This window comes from Callithrix jacchus, chromosome 14, assembly GCF_049354715.1.
Source record: "Callithrix jacchus isolate 240 chromosome 14, calJac240_pri, whole genome shotgun sequence".
Lineage (NCBI taxonomy): Eukaryota > Metazoa > Chordata > Mammalia > Primates > Cebidae > Callithrix > Callithrix jacchus.
Genome location: NC_133515.1, coordinates 5,697,099 through 5,714,206, shown reverse-complemented (window position 1 = coordinate 5,714,206; position 17,108 = coordinate 5,697,099). Strand labels below are relative to the sequence as shown.

General features: G+C 47.3%; 1 protein-coding gene across 1 annotated transcript; it reads right to left on the bottom strand.

Annotated features, from left to right (window-relative positions):
• Positions 1-62: 62 nt before the first annotated feature.
• On the bottom strand, positions 63-11,811 carry LOC144579211 (oxaloacetate tautomerase FAHD2B, mitochondrial-like). Its single transcript, XM_078348590.1, has 8 exons — positions 11,646-11,811; positions 8,722-8,972; positions 6,391-6,607; positions 2,919-2,978; positions 2,478-2,640; positions 672-780; positions 452-539; positions 63-310 (listed from the first exon to the last, which is right to left on the bottom strand). Exons 2-8 carry the CDS (start codon positions 8,964-8,966, stop codon positions 248-250), a joined length of 945 nt encoding a protein of 314 aa, XP_078204716.1. The 5' UTR covers positions 8,967-8,972; positions 11,646-11,811; the 3' UTR covers positions 63-247.
• Positions 11,812-17,108: the final 5,297 nt, after the last annotated feature.

Genomic DNA, 17,108 nt, shown 5'->3' with positions numbered 1-17,108 from the left:
TCCCAGTCCCACAAAATTACCCCATCTTTTCCCATGAAAGAAAGCTCAAAAGAAGACAAACCGTAGAAGCCAAGCTGCTGCTTTGGCCAGACGAGTTTATTGAAGAGAGTTGTCTTTCTCCCTTCTACCTAGAAGAAGAGGCTTGCAGGGCTGGCCCCTGCCCACACCTGGCATTGGGCCTTTCCCTGGGCTAGGCTGAGTGGGAGCAAATGCCCCCCTCCTATGTCGAGGGCCTGTGCAGGAGTCATCACACCACCTTGTTGATGATGACACCTAGTTCTTCAATCTCACACTGGACTTCATCCCCCTTCTGCAACAGAGCAGGAGGCCATGAAGGTGTCAGCCCTTCTGTCAGACACACATACATACACGCAAGCCTGTACTTCTCAAGTCTGAGCCAAGCCTGCCAGGTCTTCGGGGCCTTTGCTCTCTTTCCTTTTCGCTAACCTACCTTGAGAAAGACAGGAGGTTTCCTGAATACACCAACACCTGGGGGCGTCCCAGTCAGGATGACATCCCCTGGGTAAAAGGTGACAAACCTGGAGCAAAGCAAGAGGACCCAGTGAAACCAGGGGCTGACTGAGGTGGCCACAGCCAAGGGTGGAGGGCTCGCATCAGCCTCCCCATGTGTGGCAGGTGAAGCGGGGCTGGCAGGACAGGCCGTCACTCACTGGGAGACCCAGGCTATCAGCTCCTCTGTCTTGAACACCATCTGCTTGGTGTTGCTGCTCTGGACCACTTCCCCGTTCACTCGGCAGCAGATCTTTAAGTTGTGTGGATCTGAAATGCAAAAATGGTACCTTGGAGTTATCCCTTTTCCCCCCTCGACCCCCCATATTTCATAAACACAACTGTAGGGGGCCTTCGTGACTTGCCAGGTGAAAAGGCTTTGTGCCTACACTGACTCAGTGCTCTACGTTAGAACTTTCTGTATAGACGTTGGCCTTCTCAGGCCTCCCTGTATCCCCACCAAGAGCACCAGGCAGTGGTCACTTGGATGAGCTGAGAAGATGTTCCAGACTCTGAAGGGGGAGAGAAAACTGGCTAGGGTTTTTGTCTTGAAAAAAAAAAAAAGGGGGGGGGGCATCTGTCTACAGTATAGGACGACACTTGTAGATACAAAAATGACTTGGCAGGGCCAAGCGTGGTGGCTCACGCCTGTCATCACAGCACTTTAGGAGGCCAGGGCAGGTGAGGACTAAGCTAAGGAATTCAAAACCAGCCTGAAGAATGTAGTGAAATAATAAAAACTTTAGCCAGGTGCGGTAGTGCATGCCTGTAGTCCCTACTACTCAGGAGGGTGAGGCGGGAAGATCGCTTGAGCCCAGCAGGTTGAGGCTTCAGTGAGCCGAGATAGCACCGCTGCACTCCAGCCTGGGTGACACAGTGAGACTGTGCCTCAAATAAAAAGATTAAAAAAAAGACTCAGCATCTATAAAGAAGTGAGGTAAAGCTGGGCGCGGTGGCTCACACCTGTAATCCCAGCCCTTTGGGAGGCCGAGGCAGGCAGATCACAGGGTCAAGAGATCGAGACCATCCTGGTTAACATGGTGAAACCCTGTCTCTACTAAAAGTACAAAAAATTAGCTTGGCATGGTGGTGCGTGCCTGTAGTCCCAGCTACTCGGGAGGCTGAGGCAGGAGAATTACTTGAAACTGGAAAACGGAAGTTGCAGTGAGCTGGGATCACGCCACTGCACTCCAGCCTGGTAATAGAGCGAGACTGTCTCAAAAAAGAAAAAAGAAGTGAGGTGATGGCATGAGCAGTGACAGGGAAGCTGTCAGGGGATGCATTACTGTGAGAGCATCCTGGCTAACCAGCACTTTTAACTGTTTTGCTGGTGGTCTTTGTGTTCTACCCCCTTAAGAAGAGCAGCTGAAACACAATTTAACTTTGCCAAGGACTCTGCACGGGGTGCTCTGAGGCACTGGGGTTTTCAGCATCCTGGCAAGGCTGGCCCACATGGAAACCCCCCACCTCCACCACCGTTGTGGGTGTCTGTGCCTTAGAGGCTACTCTGCCCTCTGGGCCACTGCCTCTGTCCTGGTGCGCTCTCCTATGTGTGGTCAGTGCTGCTGTTTCCACAGTGGCTGGGTGAGTCGCACTGGCTCTCGTCTCCTGTACTGTGGAAAATGCCTGGGCCTTGCGAGAGCTGTGCTCCATGATGCTCAACTTAAAGGCTGTTCCAGATGGTGGCAGCCACAGGAAGCCCAATCCACCCGTCAGCTCAGTGTTCTTTGTAATTTACTTCATGCATGCAGTTTTATCCTCTGCAGTTGAGTTTCCTCTAGGGGGCTTGGGAAGGAAGCCCATGGAAGAACTCATGGCTGAGGATAAGAAACTTGCCCTGTATGGAGTCAGCAGTGAAAGGGCAGCCAGGGAGGGCAGGTGCACACGTACCTGAACCCACACTCCTCCCTGCAGTGCTGTTCATCTGTACAGTAGTAGGCACAAGGGGGCAAGAACCAGGGACCTACCTGCTACACTGTCCTTGGTCACCAAGGCAGGGCCCAGAGGGCAGAAGGTGTCAAAGGTTTTTCCCAGCAGCCACTGTTTCCCATTGCGTCTTGTTAGCCAGTCACGAGCACTCACGTCATGAGCCACAGTGAAGCCGGCCACATGGGCCATGGCATCTGTGGCCTATGGGGGCAGGGGATTTGGCCATACAGGAGGTGAGATCATGGGTGACACCAACCCCTATAGCAAAGGATCTCAAAGCCGTTATCCCATGTTAGTAGCCAGAGCCAGCTGAAGGTGGGTGAAGGGCAGGGCAGCGTCAGGGAGCAAGGAGGCTGACCGCTTTCTAGTGTCAGGGACAGCTGGCACTCGTGTGTTGGTGAGTGAGGTCAGCACTAGGAGAGGCAGGAGCTGGGGCTTCTGCTGCACTCTGGCCTGGGAGCCCACCCTTTCCACCTCACCTTGATGTGCTTGCCTTTCTTTCCAATGACCACGGCCAGCTCCACTTCCCAGTCTACCTCCTGTAGGGTGGGAGAGGAGCAATGAGCCGCAGTGGTTTCTGGGCCCATTGTTTATGCTGAGAGGCTGCACACTGTGGATCTCTGTCAGTATGGCCTGGCTGCCAGCCCATGTTTGCTATCACCACGAACCAGAGCCACATGAATGACAAGGGAGGTGTGACTTACAGACCTATACATTCATTTTGGGCAGTGGCAGGCAGCATCATGGGATTGCAGGCACAGGTCCCCACCCCACTGTGACTGCAGAAGAGTAACATGTGTGTCCAGGGGTCTGAGTTTAAGTCACTCTGGATACTTGTGACAAAGGATAAATAAGTAATACCACCTAGCATTATGTCACCGTACTGTGTCAGGCACTACTCTAAGTGCTTTAATGTATTAACTTGCTCTAGTAAGAAAATGATTGACATTCCATAAAGGACTTGAATAAACAATTAACAAAAAGTTAAGGCACATGGCCATAAAACATGAAAAATGCTCAGCCTCTCCCATAGTTCATGAAATACAGCTACAAAGTTCACATATTTAGCTTTAAAATTGGCAGCTCTCTCTAATGATAATAACCAGAGTTGGTATAGCTAAGTACACCTGACATCCAGATGTTGGTCTCTAATACCCCTCCCCACTAAGAAGCACCAGGTTCCTTGGGAGAAATGGCTAATTCCAGGTCCAAGACAGACAGTACATGATGAGCTTGGAATGTCTTGGCCAGAAAGCAAATATATGCTGAAAGCGATGGGGATGGAAAAACTTGAAGGTCCCTTACTGGCCAAATTGAGGTCACCTGAAGAATGTAAATGGTGGGTTACAACCAACTGAATAAAACCAAGGAATTCACAGTGATATTGAAAACAAAGGAGTAATGAGGGAGGCAGCTTTTTTTCATAGAATACCAGTTAATAAAAACAGAAAGCATGATTTAGAAGTCATTGTCCTTGGTGGGTGTGTGGTGGCTCCCACCTGTAATCCCAGCACCTTAAGAGGTTGAGGTGGGTAGATCACCTAGGTCAGGAGTTCAAGACCAGCCTGGCCAACATGGTGAAACCCTATCTCTACTAAAAATACAAAAAAATTAACTGGGTGTGATGGTGCACGCCTGTAATCCCAGCTATTAGGGAGACTGAGGCAGGAGAATTGCTTGAACGTAGGAGGTAGTGGTTGCAGTGAGCTGAGATGGTACCACTGCATTCCAGTTCAGGTGACAGAGCAAGACTCCATCACAAAAAAAGAAAAGTCAAGTCATTGTTCTCCATCCCCCAGTGCAATAATGGATTCGGGAAGGATGGTAAGGATGACCGCAGGATCCCTGGATGAGAAGCCATGGGACAATAAGATACTTATGTGATCTCAAACTACCACCCATAGATTATTAATTACAAAAGTGGACATGCATCTTCATAATGGAGGGACCGAGTGAACATCAGGTAAACCAAGTGGTCAAATTCTGGGACCACTGACATGAGCCTTCCAGTGGAATGCAACGGGAAATGTATAATGTCTTCTTTGTAAACCTCTTGATAAAAATGCTTACCCTGACACTAATCATGAAGAAACCACCAGACAAACCCAGCATGTGAAATGTGCTGAGACAAATGAATGCTTCAGGGAAAGGGCAGGGGGGGATTGTTTGAAGTCAGGAGTTGGCAAACTATGGCCAGTTCACCGTCTGCCATAATAAAGTTTGACTGAAACCCCACCATTCATTTCTGTATCATCCCTGGTGGTTTTCACACTGCAACAGCAGAACTGAATTGTTGCAAAAGAGACCATATGACATTCAAAGACTCACATTTACTAATTGGCCCTTAATATGGTTTAGCTCTGTTTCCCTACCCAAATCTCATCTTGTAGCTCCAATAATTGCAACATGCTGTGGGAGGGACCCGGTGGGAGATGAATGAATTCTGGGAGCAGGTTTTTCCTGTGCTGTTCTCGTGATAGTGAATGTGAATCTCAAGGGATCTGATGGTTTTAAAAAACGGGAGTTTCTCTGCACAAACTCTTTTTTTGCCTGCTGTCATCCACCTAAGGTGATTTGCTCCTCCTTTTCTTCTGCCATGATTGTGAGGCTTCCCCAGTCACACAGAACTGTAAGTCCAATTAAACCTCTTTTATAAATCATCCAGTCTCAGGTATGTCTTTATAAGCAGTGTGAAAACAGACTAATCCAGCCCTTTAAAAAAATAGTCTACGGAATCCTGTTCTAGATTGAAACCACTAAAAATATACAACTGAACACAGTGTGTAGCTTGGCTGATCAGCAAGCAATAAACTAACCAAATAAAAAGTTACTTTTGGGGCAGTCAGCAGTAGTTCCGATTGGGAATTGGGACAATATGATTTCATATTAAATATTATTCAAGTTAATCTTGGTTACGATAATGGTGGTAATGGTCATGAAAGCTATTGTCCTTATTCTTAGAAGATGCCTATTTAAGTTTCTATAACTAAATTGTCTTAATATTTGCAATGTGTTTTAAAAGGTCCCCTCCACCCTACCCCCTGCAAAAAAGAAAAAAAAGTATGTGTTTGCATCTGGAGGACAGGGAAAAGGCAAGGGAGAGAAAGCAAATATGGCAAAACGTTTTCAGTGAAACCAGGTGAAAAGTATATGAGCATTCACTGTATTATCTTTTCAGCTTTTCTATAATTTCCAAGACACTTCTAAAATAAAAATTTGAGAGAAAAAGTAACCAGTGTTAGTAAGTGCATGTACACTACTGATGGATATGTAAGTTGCTTTTACAATTTCTTTAAAGGCCAATTAGCAGATTTCCTCAAAAGTTTTGAAACATTGCCTATAGTTTGTCATATTCAAATTCTAAGTGTTTATTCAAATGAAATAATAATGTTTTAATGGACATGCAAAGTATTTTCTACACAAGGATGTTAACTGTAACATTTATTTATAGAAGACAAAAACTGGAAACAACTACCCAGCTGTAAGATACTTGGGAATATAAACTATCCTGTACAACAGAAAACTGCACAGTAATCTAAAACACGTCAGGGAGAGTATTTAATGACATGAAAAGTTGCTTCTGATGCAGTCTTAAGTTAAAGGTAAGTATATGCACAGTATAAACATATATGGGAGTGGAGAAACACTGGGAAGACAGAAAAAAATTAATATTGTGAGTCCTGGGCAGTGGGAATATGGGTGATGTAATTTTTTAATATTTATCTTTATTTTATTAATTTTCTACAGTGAAGGTGTATTGCTTTTGTAATTGGGAAAACATGTACATTAACTTTATTTCCAAGGCCAGTGTTATTACTATGTATATAATTGCCTAGAGTTTCTGTTGAATGCACTATTGAGAGAGAGGTGGCTCCAGTAGGCTGAATACTGAGCTCAGAACACCCTTGTGGTGGGCCCAGTGACTAGGGAGAGCAGTGGGGAGGCACTGACCTGGCTCTCTGGTGGGAGGACCACCTCATCATAGGGCCCCACGATGGAGCTGGCAAACTTGCTGAAGATGATGGGCTCCTTGGGCACGGGCACGTTCTGTTCTTTGCAGTGGTCCACATAATTCATGCCCACACACACCACCTTATCTGGCCGTGTGACTGGAGCCAGGAAGGTTACCTCCGACCGTGGTAGGACTGGCAACTGGGCAGCCAAGGCTCTGTAGAGACCAGAGCAAGTGAGACGGCCTGGCTGGGAACAGGTTGCAAACCCCCGGCAGGCTGGGCAGATCCTGCAGCAGCTACAGGTTTGGTTTTTGAAATGATTTCCTAGCTCTATCAACCATCAGAGTCAGCATGAAAATCAAGCCCAGCTATTGTCCTTTGATATCAGAGCAGGGCTGTTATTTATCCAGTGTTGATTTCCTCTTCCCCTTAGGTAACTCATGTCCATGTAAGAGAATTCAAAAGATGCAAACTGGAATACATGGAAAGGTTTCCCTTTCCCCTTCTATTTACCCCATTCCCCTGGCTCTTCACTGCTACTCTATGGATATTCTTCTAGAACCCTTTTGTACGCAAATGATAGCACATTATTTACAGTTTTTTAAAAAAACAACTGATTTTGGGGATCTCTCCTTAACATTATGTAACAATACATAGAGAGCATCCTCTTGTTTTTCTTTTTTTTTTTTTGAGACGGAGTTTCGCTCTTGCTACCCAGGCTGGAGTGCAATGGCGCGATCTCGGCTCACCGCAATCTCCGCCTCCTGGGTTCAGGCAATTCTCCTGCCTCAGCCTCCCGAGCAGCTGGGATTACAGGCACGCACCACCGTGCCCAGCTAATTTTTTGTAATTTTAGTAGAGACGGGGTTTCACCATGTTGACCAAGATGGTCTCGATCTGTTGACCTCGTGATCCACCCGCCTCGGCCTCCCAAAGTGCTGGGATTACAGGCTTGAGCCACCGCGCCCGGCCCCTCTTGTTTTTCTTATGGCTGCATATTACTGCTCTATAGAGATATACCTAAGTCCCTAATGAGGGGCATGGAGGTTGTTTCCAATCTTTGCAGAATATGGCAATATGAGAAATAGGAACACTTTTACACTGCTAGTGGGAGTGTAAATTAGTTCAACCATTGTGGAAGACAGTGTGGCGTTTCCTCAAGGACCTAGAAATAGAAATTCCATTTGACCCAGCAATCCCATTACTGGGTATATATCCAAAGGACTATAAATTGTTCTACTATAAGGACACATGCACATGAATGTTCACTGCAGCACTGTTTACAATAGCAAAGACCTGGAACCAACCCAAATGCCCATCGAAGATAGACTGAACTGGGAAAATGTGGCACAGTCAAAAACGATGAGTTCGTGTCCTTTGTAAGGACATGGATGAATCCGGAGAACATCATTCTCAGCAAACTGACACAAGAACAGAAAATGAAATACCGCATGTTCTCACTCATAGGCGGGTGATGAACAATGAGAACACATGGACACAGGGAGGGGAGCACTACACACTGGGGTCTACTGGGGGGAATAGGGGAGGGACAGAGTGGGGGGGGGCGCTGGGGAGAGAGAGCATGGGGAGAAATGCCAAATATGGGTGAAGGGGAGGAAGGCAGCACATCACACTGCCACATGTGTACCTATGCAACTATCTTGCATGTTCTGTACATGTACCCCAAAACCTAAAATGTAATTAAAAAAATAAAGAATATGGCAATATGGGAACATACAGTTAATGATACTGGGGCTGGGAAATATTTGTATTTTTTCCCATTTTAATAGATGAAAATGACATCTTTAAAGTGTTTTTAATTTATTGTTCATCAACTCTTTAGACCAGATTCTACAGGGCTCCAGGCTTCAGGGACACTCTCACCTAATCTAGTCCAAACCCAGGAACAATTGGATTGTAGAAATCGTCTTTGCAGTCCTCTCTCCTTGCAGGATCCAGGAGTCTAAATCACATCCCCAGCTGCATAAGATGTCTTTTAGGACCCCTAGTCCCAGACCTGTCAGTCACGGACTCCACTCCCAGAGGAGGCAGTATGATGAAGTATAGAGTCCTGGTTCCAGCACCAAATGCATGGCCTTGCGTGGTTAATCACCTGCCCTAGGCCTCAGTTTTCCCCTCTGAAAATTGAAGATATTGTTAAATAAGATTTCTAAGCATCTTTAAAGAGAACAGGTGGGAAAGGAAAGGTGGGGTTACTCTGATCACTTGCAAAAGAGCTACTTGTTGGTGCTGTTTCCCAGAGCAGGGATGGGGCGGGAGAGTGCGGGGGGACCAGGGCCGCTGCTTCAGGGCGGTGCTGCCCACTTACCTTCTTGCCACTGACAGGGTGACTTCTCCCTGCTCGAGGAACTGTATCATTGTTTTGGGGAGTGTGGGGTCAAAGGCATTGAGGTTGATAACTCCTCCACCATTCCCTGTTTCCAGGCCCAAGTGAGGCCCCACTAGGTGGGGTGCCTGGAACTGCACTAGTCTCATGTCTCTGGATGGTTGAATGGGCCATTTCTGAGCATGCATCAGAGCTGTGAGCACCCTTCTTCTACCAGAGACCAGCATCAGAGCCTGCAAAGAACAAAGCAGGATCCATGAGACGGAGGATCCCAGAGCCATCATCAGGATCCCTGAAATTCCAAGGGCTACAGCCCCAGGCCCTTTGCCCCAACAACTGTTCCCTGCATACCACATGGGAAGTGGTCCAGGCTTGTATTTTACCTTGCTGTACTTCATAAGGTGAAACTTTTCTAGAGGAGCAACTACTATGTGCTAGGCACTAAGTCCCAGGGATTCCAGGATTCCTTCAACCGGTGCTCTCTGAAAGTTCCCATTGTGCTTGGCTCTGCTGCAGGCATTGGGGAAACAATGTAGCTCAAACTCAGCCCTGCCATTCTCCCTGCAGAGGTCACAGATGTTAACAACCGACCTAAGATTCAGCTATCAGGACTAGTGCTGTGAAGATGATCAGGGGCCCCTACTCTTATCTAGTTTCTTCAGGAAGTGATATAAGCTGAATTGGGCTGAATGAGCGGAACCAGGAATTGGCTGAGTGGCAGCACAGCGTGGGCAAGAGACTGCTGGTGAAATAGGCTTCACAGCGGCCATATGCAGATGATTTTAAATGTTAATCTGTTCCTGTTAACCTCCTACTTAAAATGGTTTCCAATGGTCACATGATCAAGCTAGACCCTCTACCAGGCTGTCCCAGTCTTCTAGGAGCAGTGCCTCACCTGCCTCTCCAGATAATAATTATTTCTTTTCTCCTGACAGAGAACAAGTTGCCTAAGGGAAGAGGTTGCAGACAAACAGCAGGGTCTGGGCCTGACAGGCATCACTTGGTCATCTCCTCCCTGTGTCCAGGGGACATGTTTGTCTCTTTCACTGCCTAGCACTGTGCTTGCTGCACAGAAGGCTCTCAGTGACATTCTGCCGAATGAACGAATGACAGAAGCAGGGCCTTGACTTTTCACTACTTGGGAAAGTTTAGTGCTTGTTAACTTCAGGAAACATGGCTGTGCCTTTCCTCCTCAAATCACTTAGAAAGTATCCACAAGGGCTGGACACCGTGGCTCCCACCTATAATCCCCAGAACTTTGGGAGACTAAGGCAGGTGGATCACTTGAGGTTAGGAGGTCAAGACCAGTCTGGCCAACATGGTGAAACCTCATCTCCACTAAAAATGTAAAAAATTAGGTGGGAGTGGTGACTGGCACCTGCAATCCCAGCGACTAGGGAGGCTGAGACACAAGAATTGCTTGAACCCAGGTGGCGGAGGTTGCAGTGAGCTGAGATCATGCCATGGCACTCCAGCCGGGGTGACAGAGCACCTACACCTCAAGAAAAAAAAAATTATCCACAGGGCTCAGGTCCTGTTTTGAGTCCAAGGCTCCACTTAAAGACAAACACTGCCCTTTTGTTTTGTTCTTAATCCAAGTCTGGCCTCTATTCCTTACCACATAGTGCCTTCCCTGAATTGCTCCTTGCTCTTACGGTAAAGGTTGTATAGCCTTTTATGCCCAAAAGTGTGGAGGCACCTGAGCCCCAGCCTCTTGGTCCTCACCTGGATGATTCAATCTGCCTTGTTCAGTTAAAGACTCCTTAGACTTAGGTCACCACTGTTGTGGCCCGCCAATCTGACCAGAAAACCGAGGCTTTGAGTTCCCTGCCCTGCTGTCTTACACAAGCACCAACTGTGCTACTGTGAAAAGGTGGTTCGAGCCAAACTGCACACGCTCAGACACTCCACACCCCACACCCAGAAATAACGGTAACGGCTGATGCTGAATGCCAACTATTAAGTGCTCTACCTACAATGCCAGATTTAACTCTTGACAATTGTGGAAGGTAGGTACTGTTAGCCCCAAGTTAGAGATGAAAAAAATTAAGGCTTAGAGAGGCTAAGGGATTTGGCCAAGGTTACGCAGTCCTAGAGACAGGAGGGGAAGGAGCTGAGATATGAATCCAAGTCCAGATGACATTGAAGTCCTTGGTTCAGAGCTTATAATGCAAATAAGAAAATCTAGCTTCAGCCCCCATCCCCCAACGATATTTTAACCCAGAGTGTTGTGAGAAGTGGCGATCTTCCATAGGAAATCCTTCAAAGGCCCTAAAGATTGTGGTGAGAAGCAGGGACCTCCACAGGAGATCCTTCAGAGGCCCTAAATGCTAACAGCCATGAGTGGGGAAACTACAGGCACCCTCTGGCTGTTGCCTCAGGGACAAGGCTGGTTACCTGCTTTCCAAGAGGACCCCGGGCCACACTGACTGCGCCCTTCCCACATGACACACATGCGGGTTCATTCCAACCTTACAGCAATCCCCTCAGGTAGAGCGCCCTCATTTTACAGAATGGGGCACTGACTCTCAAAGGGGCGAAGTCACGTGCCCAAGGTACCAGTCAGAAAGTGGCCCTGGGGCTTCTGCAGCAACCACTATGTCACGCAGCCCGAGCTCAATCCAACTCTGCAAGAGTCCGTAAGCAAAGGGGCGGTGACCTGAGGTGGAAACAGCAGCCCCCATCTTCCAAAGCCCGAGACTGGGTTGTGCACGTGGGATCCCAAACCACAGTCCACTCGCCTGGAAACCCCCAGTTTCTCTATATGCCCAGCTCCGTCCGCTGCAGTGAGTGAGCGCTCACACGGTTCCACACTAAGCTGCTGGGGACCGGTTCCAGTTCTGCCCTCGGCTGGAGACGCGCTCCATGGACACCCTTCTGGCCTGATCCAGCCAGGCCCAGTTTACCTGGCGGCGGCAGCCGGTCCTCTCGCGCCCAGTTAGGGCTCCCGGGGCTGAAGGTTAAGGGCGGCGGGCGCCTGAGCACTGGCACCAGTGACTGCGACCCGCCGGGAAACTGAAGCGGCCCCAGCGAACCCAGAGCCTCCCGGCCGGATCCTTCCAGCGAAAAGCCGACGCGTCCGGTGACGTCACAGGCAATGGCCACAAGCCGGGCGCCAATCCTGAGGGGCCTGAGGGGCGGGCCCAACGCTAGGCAGGCGTTTACTGGTGGTTCTTAGGCTCCTGACGTAGCCCGGCGACCGGCATATTCTCCGAAGTCGCTCGCTACCCTGCTCTGGCTCGAGCCCGAGAGTGGGCGCTGCCCGAAAGTTTTTCCCTAAACGCCTTGCTGGCCTCACCCAGTGTCGGCCCCGTTCTGGGCCTGGCGCCGTTCTCATTGCTGGGGAAAGTGGTGGAGGAGACCAAGGCAGCGTGCTGGCTGGTAGAGATTTGTGGCTTCCGATTGTGACATAGGTCGTTGAGGAGGGGACAGATCACTGCCCCTGTTTTTCTTACGGGGAACTTGGGGCCAGAGCTGTTTTCCCAGGGCGACACAGGCAGTGAGTAGTGGCGCTGGCATTCCTGACCCCAAAGCCCAGCGTTTCCCAGCCTCTCTCAGCAGCCCGGCCTTCACCTGCACTGCTGGGCGCAGGTGGGGAAGAGAGGAAACGAGGCTCCATCCCCGGCAGAGGGCAGGCACGCAGGGAGCAGCGGCTGAACTCCACAGACAGCTACAGCTAGCTCTTGAGCTGTGGGCTTGAAGAGTGTGAGGGGCTCTGGGCAAGAGGCCCCCACATTACTCAAGGACCAGATCATCAAGGGGTTTACTTGGCCCACGATGGAGTCTGGATCTTGTTTAAGTGCACAGGAGACCGCTGGAAGGTCCTTGCCGCATGTATTTGAGTGCCCGACTTGTATTTGAGAAGTTTTTCCCTGGCCACCCCTGTAAGGAAGGAAGGGTGTCTGGGTGAGTGGTGCAGGTGAGAATAATGGCGGTGTGTGGGGGAGAAGGTGAGTGTCCAGAGATGTTCAGGAGGAAAAACTGACAGCTCTGGATGACAGGAGGTGGAAGTGGGAAGGACGTCCAAGGCCGACTCCTGGGGTTCTCTAGCCGGGTAGGTGCACGGCCATTCATGGAGACAGGGCTTCTGGAAGAGCAGCAGGTCTGGGGAGAGGATGGTGAGCTCTGTTTTGCATGGGGCATGGTGGGCACTTGGAGACATGGGTCAGGAGCTTGGGACTTCAGCCTGACTTGCAGAAGGAGGTCACCACAGATACAGAAATGGAACCTGTGGGGGTGGCTGTGACCAGGGGGATGCGCTGAGGAGAACCTGGCAAAAGCGTGTCACTAAGCCATAGCTCCCAAAGACTTTCTGAAGAGATAAGTTACAGCCTGGAAGAAAATATCTGCAAAGCATATATTTGATAAAAGACTTGTATTCAGAATACAGAAAGAACACTTAAAAGTCCATTGATAAAATCAAACAATTCAGTTTTTTAAATGGACAAAATATTTGAACAGACATGTCACCAAAGAAGATATACAGATAGAAAATTAAGACATGAAAAGATGCTCAACATCATTAATCATTACGGATATGCAAATTACAAGCACAATGTGACACCATCTCACACCTACCAGAATGGGCAAAGAAGACTGATTATACCAAGTCTTGGCAAGAGTGTGGAGGACCTGGGACTTCTTGTATACTGCTGATGGGATCATAAAATAGTTACCACCACGATTGAAAACCATTTGGCAGTGTGTGAAGAGAGTTAAACATACACCTAGCATAGGATCTAGCCATTTCACTTGTGACGATCGACAGTATTGAATTTTACCTTTGCCTTTTGCTCCTAGAAATAGTGAAGGTTAAGGAATCCCGCCACTCTTTGGTTCCAGAAAACACCCTACTGGAAAGAACCAGTGACTTTCCATATAACTTGGATAAGACTCCCAGATGCTCCCTTGTTCATCCATGACCCGGCCAGACGCAGACCCTCTAAATTCCTATTCTTGGCGTCATAAATGATTAGCTGGACTGCTTGTCCCCATGCATCAATAAGAACACACTGCCTGTAACCAAACTTTGGTTCAGATTCTGTCCTCCAGGCCCCTGAGCTTTGGCCCACCAGCAGCTTGTGGCAACCCACAGCCCTCCTGGGAGTCCCTCGTGACAACAGGCTGTCCTCAGGGTAAGACCTGCTGGATTGTGACACTCCTGCTCAGCCCACTTTTCCATAATAGTTATTTCTAGCCAAGTTTATTCCTCCCTATACAAGATTAGCCACTTGCCTAACTTCTGAGACACTTGCTGATCATATGGGGAGCCCGAGAGTAGGCATGCTGCAACGTTTCCCTATTGCAATAGTCCCCTCCACACCCCACAACAATCCTTTAGAATAAATTCTCTCCTTATGAAATCCAGATTTATGTTTTTTACCTGAGAATTGAAAAAATATGCTCATGCAAACATTTATACATAAATATTCACAACAGACTTTTTGTAAAATCTCCAAACTGGAAACCATCCTGTTTTCCGTTAACAGGTGAATGTGTGAACAATCTGTGTTTATCCACACTAGAGAATATTACTTCAGCAATAAAAAGGGACAAATTGTTGATGCAACATGGATATATATCACGATAGTTATTTGGAGTGGAAAAAGGTAGATTAAAAATGAGTATATATGGGAATATTTCATTTGTATAGAGTATCCTTGGGGGACACCTTCAAAGACCCTTAGCGGATGCCTGAGACTGCAGACATTACCGAACTCTGCATATGTCATGTCTTTTCCTATACATACCAGTGATCAAATTTAATTTAATTAAGATGAAGTTAATCTGGTGCTATATTGTTGCAGATAATCAGAATATATTTCTGTTCATCTGTTCCACCCACAAATCTAATGCCTTTTCCACCCTAACCAAGCTCTTCTCACGCACTGTAGCCATAACTTTTGCAGTTGAGATGCAACAGCAAAACCGGCACAAATTTCTTTTTCCTTCTTCACAGTTTCATGGATAGAAGATTCGTTCTTTCCCTAGATCTTAGCAACCTCTTTCTGTGATTTCTTTTTCCTGCTAGCTTGAGAGGGGCACATGTTGGCAAGAAGGAACTCAGGATCCCTGCCAGGTGCTCTGCCCTATGTGTATCCTGGACTAGCCACATCCTCCTCTGGCTTGCTCTGGTCTGGCCTCCTCCTGCGATAAAGGGGCTCCATCCACAGCCCTCTGTCCACGAGCACCCAGGCTTTGCTCACATTTTTTCAGGGACAGGGAGCTCACTCCTGTGTCAGTGGCTGGGCCCAGTACTTTATGAGGAGGGGGAGAATGGAAGGCAACACAGTCTTCAAGTGTTGGTACTGTGCGGGGTGAATGGAACGGCCCAGGTACCAATGTGCCCTTGGTGCTCCCTTTTGCTGGGTAGTCCTTCCTGTCAGAATGTGCTTCCTGTGACTCCTAGCTGGTAGAAATGTCCTCAGCTTTGCCCTGGATTTGTGCAGAGCACATTTTGTCCTGCATTTTCTAAAATGTTTGAATAAAACCAGCATGTCATTCCTCTGCCTCCTCTCCCCTAGTTCCCTCACCTTTCTCAGACTTCACATTATTCTCATGATGTCCTTGGGGTAGATCCAATCACTGTTGGTCATCATCAGGTGAGCCTCTTCCTGCTGGAGGATGGGGTGTCCGCACCTAGCTGAACCAAGGCCTGGCCATGAGACTTGTTTTTGGCCGATGCTATGTGGGTAGGAGCACCATATGCCCCTTATAAGTCTCCTGTTAGAGCCAGCCTGTGTTTGCCACATGTCTTTTCCCTCTGCTACTAGATGGAATGCTCTAAACAAAAAACCACTCTGTCAGCTTGGGTCCCAGAGTAAAAATGACATGGATTGAGCCACAGCCGACTCACATTAGATGTGAAACATGAGAGAGATGACCCTGAGGTCTGGGAGTCTTTTGTTGTTGCAGCAAAACTCAGCCCATCCTGTCTGATATGACTCATTTGCCAACATCTCTTAGAAAGTGGGATATCTCATCTTAAGAGGATGTGAATGGTCTGGAGTAAGATAGCATGCTCAATTCCTTGTCCAGAGATTATAGATACATCTGTGAATTCAACATCCCTTACAGAAGCACATCGTAATTACCTTGAGTGCAACGCATTCCTTGTGTACACGAATAGCTGGTAGAAAAATGACTTTCTCATTTCTTGCCTAAGCAAAAGATCATCTACACTTGAAGAGACCACTTGCCCTTCAGTGGCATTATATTTCATCCTGATGACTCTGACCTATCTCCCCAGCTGTTGGGCTAATTTTTTGAACATTGTATTAGGAAACTTTCGAACATACAAAAAAGTTGAAAAAAATACAGTGAAAACCTGTTTACCCACCACCTAGACCCCACAGTTTACATTTTACTATAGTTGCTTTATCAGAAGTCTATCTCTCTATCCTACCTATCTGTCCTTGTCTTTTGATGACTTTCCAAGTAAGTTATAGACATCAGTATACTTTCCCTGCCCCCCTCAAATATTTCAACATGCATACATTGGCTAAAGTTCTATATTTGTTTATGTTTTTTAGGCGTATACAGGGTTCTAGCTGTCCTGTTTCATCCAAGGGGACACAACCAAAAAGCATTCGTGAAGTTAACATTTCAGAGACATAGAATCATCAAAAGACTGAGACCTAATCATGGGACTGTGAACACTCTCCTGCTGTCTGTCACCTTACTACATATGACATTACTAAAGGGCCTACTAACTGCAGTTCGTCTTACCCAGGACATCATGTCTGATATCAAGAAAAAAGTTACAAGTCATACTAAAAAGCAAAACACAAAGTTTGAAGAAAAGAGCAAGCATTAGACCCAGACTCAGATATGACAGGAATGTCAGACTTATCAGACTGGAAATTTAAAATAACTACAATTAAAATGCTAAAGGTGCTAACGAATAAGGTAGACAGCATGCAAGAACCTGTTACACAGAGAGATGGAAATCCTAAGAAAAAAATAAGAAGAAAGGCTAGAGATCTTAAACACTGTTACAGTGATGAAAAATGCCTTTGAAAGGCCCATGAGTATACAGGACATGGTTGAAGAAGGAATCGCTAAGCTTGAGGATATATCAATAGAAACTTCCAGGACAGAAAAACAAAGGACAGAGAGACAGGAAAAAGTGAAACAGACTATTCAAGAACTGTGTGACAGCTACCAAAAACAAACAAACAAACAAACAAACAAACACATAATGGAAATGCAAGAGAGAGAAGAGAAGAGAAGAGAAAGAGAAAAAATGTTTAAAATGATAATAGCCTGGGCAATGTAGGGAGACCACATCTCTACAAAAAAATTTAAAAATTTAGCCAGGCATGATACACACCTCTGGTCCCATCTACTCAGTGGGCTGAGATGGGAGA